The sequence below is a fragment of the Aptenodytes forsteri genome, unplaced genomic scaffold (assembly GCF_000699145.1).
Source record: "Aptenodytes forsteri isolate BGI_AS27 unplaced genomic scaffold, ASM69914v1 Scaffold230, whole genome shotgun sequence".
Taxonomy (NCBI): Eukaryota; Metazoa; Chordata; class Aves; order Sphenisciformes; family Spheniscidae; genus Aptenodytes; species Aptenodytes forsteri.
In genome coordinates, this window is record NW_008795711.1 from 157,446 (window position 1) to 164,312 (window position 6,867).

The 6,867-nt window shown below is 51.9% G+C and overlaps 1 protein-coding gene across 2 annotated transcripts; it reads right to left on the minus strand.

Moving 5' to 3' along the window:
* Positions 1–1,057: 1,057 nt before the first annotated feature.
* Positions 1,058–6,137, minus strand: SSR2 (signal sequence receptor subunit 2). Of its 2 annotated transcripts, none has more exons than XM_009283393.2 (6): positions 5,863–6,137; positions 3,929–4,083; positions 3,252–3,350; positions 2,737–2,845; positions 2,477–2,554; positions 1,058–2,154 (listed from the first exon to the last, which is right to left on the minus strand). In XM_009283393.2, the coding sequence occupies exons 2-6, from the start codon at positions 4,081–4,083 to the stop codon at positions 2,044–2,046; spliced, it is 552 nt and encodes a 183-aa protein (XP_009281668.1). In that variant the 5' UTR covers positions 5,863–6,137; the 3' UTR covers positions 1,058–2,043. The 2 variants fall into 2 exon arrangements, with proteins under 2 accessions (XP_009281668.1, XP_009281667.1); XM_009283392.2 differs by lacking the exon at positions 5,863–6,137 and adding an exon at positions 5,241–5,341.
* Between the last annotated feature and the right edge of the window lie 730 nt (positions 6,138–6,867).

Below are 6,867 nucleotides of genomic sequence, written 5' to 3' on the forward strand. Positions count from 1 at the left end.
GACTATGGCTGTTACTGAAATTAGTAAGCCAATAGATGATATAGTGTTTCATAGTCATCTGGGTAGTCTGAGTACCCTTGTGGTATACAGCTAAGCGACCAAGTGTTGTGGGAAGGTTAGCTTCACGACTCTGAATATGACCTAGAAGTGGGCCTTGGCTCATGTAGAGTTCTAGCCCTAGAACTCAGAAACATATCCTAGCCACCTAACTCTCCAAACCTTCTCTCTCAATCTCGCCAGAGCCCAGCTCTGAAATTGAAGCCGTCCAGCGATTGCTCCCACACAAAAGGTGCCAGGACTGCAAGCTGTTGCTGGCCCTCGCCTTCCCTTGGCAGCCCTTCCACAGCCCCACAGACACGTGTTCTTGCTCTACCACCTAGCCCTCACCCTGACCCTTGCTCTTGCTAGAGCCTAGGTCCCGCAAAACCCCCCAGGGCACTCTGGACAGAAGCAGGCGTTGGAAAACCCAGCGAATACCAAGGGGCTCAGTGGAACGCAGCAGGGCCCCACACGGGCATCAGAAAAACCTGGCGAAGCCTCTGGGATACTGTAGAAAACAGCAGAGCCCTGCCAGTGCGTGGGCAAAGCCGGGGCCCTGCTTCCCTCTAGTTTCACTGGGCCTTTCCAGGGCCCAGTCACCCTCCAGAATTTCCTTGGGCCTTCACCGAGCTTTTGCCAATGTCCGGGCGGTTCCCTGCTGCACTCGAGAGTGCCCTGGGGCCTTCACCAGGTGAAACGGAAGGTGCAACCAGTGGCAGCAAAGGTTGGGGTGAGGAAGTGAGGAAGCCTGGCTTGGAAACATTGTTCTGGCAACAAAGGCTCAGTGTTCACTTCAGCACGGCCCAGGATTTCTCAGCTGTCACCACCACGCTGTTGGGTGGGGTCCAACAACTGGCCGGATCAGGTCCTACAGTGCCACAGGAGCGCGGCGCAGCCACAGCCTGTGGACGGCCGCTGCCTCCCTGCCCAAAGCTCAGGGCAGAAATCAACTACCTCTCACTACTTGCAGGTCCTCATCGTGCCACCACCTCCCCCATAGGAAAAGCACAAATTGATGCCCAACATGCAGCCACAGCAGCATTTATTTACAGCTGTGAAGAGAAATCTCATACTAGGGCTTGGAGCCGTCAGGAAAGCTGCTGCAAGGCACCAGGCCTTCTGGGCCCTTCTTTCCCTCTTCCAGTTATTTTATTAATAACGTAGTGATTTATTTTACTGACTGCATGCCCATTAGCTGCTTCTGAAGGCATCCGGGTGCCTCCAGGACTTCCTGGTAAAAGAAAGGCAGGCTTCTTCCATGGTGTTCATTTTATTACAAAATCCTCAGTACATCAACACACCTCAACCCTTAACAGAGCAACCAGAAAGAACAGAAACACAGCAATTAACTGCTCACCAAAATACAACAGGGCTTCCTAGAGAATAAGCATTAACAGGGACCTCCCGTGCCCCACCTAGCAAAGCAGCAGCTCTAACAAGCTCTACCAAAAAGGAGGTCTGCTTTTGTCAGTAGATAGAGCTCCTTCCCACAGATGTTTCAGCAAGGTGGGCAGCACTTGGAGGAGGGGGGGCCCTGAGACTGAACACATTTGAGAAGACTGCAGCAGGCAAAGAGCCATTTGGCTGAATGGAGTCTGCAAGGCAGCACAAATGCCAGAAACGCTGCAGAGCTGCACCACCCCCCCCAAACAGGCTCCTCTGGGTATTAACACATTCGTATCACAGATGCACTGGCACTATGTCTGCAACGGAGCGAGGGTTCCCTGCTCTGAATATGCAGACAAGGAGGTTTGGCTGTGGGGGTTTGGGATTTTTGGTTGGGTTTTGTTTTTTTTTTTTTTGCTTGTTTCTTTTTCAAAATGTAGAAGACAACACATCACTGCCATTGAAGCGACCAATCCCCTCTCGCCGACAGGGCTGCAGCATAGCCCAGGCAGCACTTTGCAGGGGTGACTGTTGCTAATTCCAACACACCTGCTGTTCAGGGTGGGTTAATGTTTGTCCTTTCCTGAGCTCTGGGGTGCTGGTGGCATTTGGCTTTGCTCAGTTCTTTTTGGTCTTGGGGGTGTCATACTTTCTCTTGCTCGAGTACCACAGCAGCAGTGGGATCCCGATGGAGGGCAGGGTCATCACACCAAAAGCTGCCCAGTCCAGCTAGAAGGAGAAATTGTTAGAAAGAAGTCAAAACAAATCATGTGCAGATGAGTCTTTTAGCCATCAGATCTTCTCTACTCTCAAGCCTTCTGGCTCAAATCCCACAGTGCCAGCTCCTTCACAGAAGTAGCTGGGATGAAAACTCTTTGCTTTTTCTGTGATACTCTTCTGGAGCACTGATACAGATTAATTGCAACCCATGTTGGAGTTTTCCAGGTGACTGCAGCATAAACCCAACACACCACAAACCGGCAAAAAGCCCCTGTGCTGGGTTGCACAGTCGCTGCAGTGCAATTTCAATTACCAACTGAAAGATACTTACAAAGTGAGGAGAGAACCTCCTGTCAAACTCACGCTGAGCCAAGATTCCTCCCTGCCCAGGAGCACTAGTGAAACCAACCTGAAAAAGGTAGGGGTGAGGGGGAAGATAGTATTTGCCACGTTTCCTTCTTGCAACAGAGCCTGTGCAGTGTAAGAGTGCAGGGACATGCATCATCTCCTAACGAGCAGCTCGAAGAGCACAGTCAGGTGTATCTATCGGCTGTCCTATTTGAGCAAGGATCCTATAAATAGTCAACTCACCACAACCTGTCCACCCTCCTGTGCCAGGTATGTGATGGTAGCAGAGGTGAAGTTGAAGTAACCAGCTTTGAGAGGCCGCAGAACCACAGTGTGGGACACATTACTCGCTCTGAGAGCCGTAAGTTAAGGAAAATAGTTGCATTTCATCAAAGGAAGAAAAGTGAAGAGATAGGTGAAGAAGAGCCTTGAACCAGGTGGAAAAGTCACTCCTGATGACAGATCCGAGTCCTCTGTGGTTACAGACATCCAGACCCATCCAAGGCTGATCCAGCTGCTCCCCTTTCCCAGGCAGATGAATTGCACAGGGACCTCGCCCTGTTTGCAAGAAACTTTTTTTACACAGCACCTTCAAGGAGAACAGAGGTTTGCATTCAATGGCCTGCCTGGGGTCTGGCATGCTGGAATTTCAGTGACAACGAATGAAGACAGGAGAGCTACAGGATGCTTAGGGGTAAGAAGGAGCGTTGGGAGAAATTTCAAAACATGAAAAGATATTTCAAAACATGAAAAGATACGGAGCAATCCTGTCCCACTTGACATTGAGCATCCCAGAGACAATGCCAAAATCTTCTGGGGGGAAAGAATCGTCCGACAGCTCCACATCTAAAGCAGCACTAAATGCAAAAAAGAAAGGGATGAGAAGAGAATCTTAGACTTGGCATTCTGCTCACTGGGGACTGCACCAAAGAGGGATGACAGTCCCATACTGACAATTCAGCAGCCTGAAGAACCGATTTTTGAAACATAAAAAGGCACCAATAGAAGATGGGAAGGAGAGTCAAGGTATATTACAGGGAGACTGCAGAAAGAGGAAGGCAAAACTGAGAGAAACTGCAAAAAAGACAGGAAACCAGATGTGAAAGAGAGCTCACGAAGCTAAGAAAGGGAGGCTGCGTGCATGGGGAGCAGAGTGTCACAAGACACAAAAGTAACTACACCATGCTGGACCAACAGCTAGAGCAGCCATGAGGTGAAAGCAGAAAACAGTGAAAGCAGGGACAACAGAACAGGAAGAAAAAGGCAAATTGCAGAGTCAGACCTTCAAGCACTGCTGGTGAGCTCAGAGTTAGGGGGAGCAAAGGTAACAGCACATCATGGAGCACAGAAATAGTCTCACACCCTGCAGACACACACACACACACACACATAACGTTTGCTACAGGTCAGTATTAGAAGCCTGGACAAGGCTTACCTGGAGCCAACATTGTAGATGTTGTACTGCAAAGTCAAGTCTTTGCCCTCCACTGCGTATCTGTTTAATAGAGACTTGGAGGCCAGAAGCCTGGCGCCTTCCTCACAGTGGGCCACGTAAAACAGGGCAAACGCAGTGAGAATCAGGAGCTTCATCTAGAAGCAAAAGAAAATGGAATGTCATTGATAATTTAACTGCAAAAGGAACATGAACAGAAGAACTAAACAAGACAATTCAGGCATTCATGTGTAGTGAGACATGAACAGCTGTATACTTCACAGCAGTATTGATAAAGGATTATCACAAGCTGGCAGAAAGTTACCCTGGCTCCACACAAGTCTGCAACTCCCCCTGAAATACCTGTACACTTTCCTGCAAGGATGTTAAGAAGTGGCACAGTGGTGTCCCAGATGGGCAGGCGTGGAAGAAAAGATGACAGTTTTCTCCCTTCTCAAAGCTCTGGCAAGTATCACTCCCCTTTATCACATCTTAATAATTGGCAAAGGTCTCGGATCACAAAGCCTCTTCTAGTAACTTTCAGAGCAACAGCTTTAGCAATTAACGGTTTCACCAGTTTTAGCAATTAACAGTTAATTGCCATTGCAAAGCATGGCAGCTTTCCAGCACTGTCTTACACAACAGGCTTAGTTCTCCCCCCCATCAAATTCTGTTCTTCTCAGAAAGTCCTAGCTCCTCACTTCCAACATTTGTTATTCTTTCCTATTTCCAGCCACTGAGGTACTACCAACTTCCTCCAGCGGCCTTTTGGTCCCCAGAAGTCCCTGCTTCAGGCCACGTGTCCCAGTTTCCCCGAGCCCAGCATCTCTGGAGCTGCCCTGCTGAGAGGGCAAGGAGACCACACGGTCATTATATGTGCAACCCATTAGGAAACTTGCTAGTGCTTTTAAATGCAAAAACTGCTCACATGTCAGAGCCTCCACCCTCTATGCCAGAGGACCCTTCCTTCCCCTCAATACTCCCCTGCTACAGCCTTCACACCAGCATTTCCCCACCCTAGGCTGATCCTACACATCCACACGGCCCAGAAGACCCAAAGGTAAGCTCAGGGATGTTGCTCCATGCAAAACAAAGAATCGCCCGGTTTCACCGACTGCTGCCTGCAGGAGACCCAGACATCAACACTCCAGCAGCAGACCCCGGCTGGTCCCTCACAAGCCCCTCAAAACCCACGCCCAAACCACCCCCACAGACCCTTCCCAGGATCCTCTCCCCCCCTCCAGAAACCCGGGAACACGCCACCAAGCTCCTGCCCGCCCCCCGATCCCTCCCCACGAAGCCCCCGGCCCCTCACCGTCCCTGCCCCGCGGCGCCCAACGGAAGGCCGAGTCAGCGCAGAGGCAGCGGAATCACCTCAGACCGGAATATGGCGCCTCGGCGGCGCCCCGCGGCACGCTGGGAAATGTTAGACCGCCTGCCAGCGGGGGACACCGCGCCTGCGCAGAGCGCGCCTCCTGCCGCTGCCCTGCCTCCTGCTTCGGGGCTTCCCTCCGGGGGATGAACAACCTTCCGAGAAGCGTCTGCAAAACAACGGCTTTTAGCCCAAAAATGCTACTTATAAACCCTCTGGGGGAGAACACAGAGTACTGCCCCCTGCGTCCTGCCCTACCCCAGGCCCCGCAGCCCCAGGGGAGGGCCCCAAGCCCCGCGGCGGAGCCGCCCCGAGCACGGCAGGTCCCAGAGCGGCAGGGACACCGGGGTTTTGACAGGCGGCAGGACAGGCTTCCACCTGGAAGGTGCGGCTGGAGGAAGGCACCTTGCCAGGACTGCTTCCCCTTAGGGAGAAGGGGACGAGCAGCCTGAACTTGTGATTTGGGTTTGCTGGAGGCCCGTTGCTGAAGTTAGCGCTTTTGGGAGAGAAGACAACAAAGCTGCCAAGCAAGCATGTAACACAGAAACCCAGAAAAAGGCCATACCTCCCCTCCTCCTTTGGCTACTGCTCACGGTTTTCTCCATCTGTTCTTGAGGTTGGTGTGATTCTCCTCTTGTCTCCTTGAAGAGCTCCGGGGAAAAGGGGGAAAAAGAAGCGCCCTCCCCACTTCGCCTTCAGTTAGTGACAAGCATGTAGAGCAGAAGCCCGATGACCACCATGGCTCGGAAGAGCACTTCAATGAGGAGCAGCAGTACGCCTAAGACAAAGATGGCCAGCAGCTCTGCCCAGCTCACCAGTGCTGCCAACTGCATAGAGGCTCTGTAAAGCGATGAGGGAGAAGAGGATGAGAGCAGGGAGGAGGATCTGGGTTAAATTCTGCAAACGTCAGGTGGGACACCTCTCCTCGTGCACAGACCCCAAAACTATACCTTCGTGTATTCGGGATGCTCTGCTTAACTAACCCCACACCAGAGAGGCTCCACCCTTCTGTTTCTGACAGATTAGGAAATGTCCTGACCTCCCTGTTGCAAAACCAGTACCAAAACAGAAAGCCACTGGGCACGATTTTTGGCGCTGGAGGAAGCTGTGAGAGGTCACCTGTTCCCGTGTTTCTCAGGCAGTTGCCTGCAGACCTGCGGTGGGAGAGGGGCCACCAGTCCACACCTCTGCACACATATTCCTACACACACATGCAAACGTGGAAACCGTTCACTAGGCGTGCAGGCTGTGAAAGGGCAAACGGAACCGGCTTTGTGCCCTCTTTCCCTGTAATTAACACGGAACAACTGAACGGGCCTGACAACGTGCACCGTGACAGAAATACAAATACACCTCTCCTGGGCCCCAGCCGCTGGCTCCATGTACCACCTCATACTCTTTATCGAAGCTCCCCGCTCCCAACCTTTGCCGACAGCTCTCCCCACACCCGCTTTCTTCTCTCCCTGTTGAAGCACGCAGAGCTTATCCAAGCTGCAGACTCTGGAAAAGCATCACAGAGCTCAAATCAATGTTAGCCACCTGCCGCTGAGGCAGCGTAACCAAGGGCTGG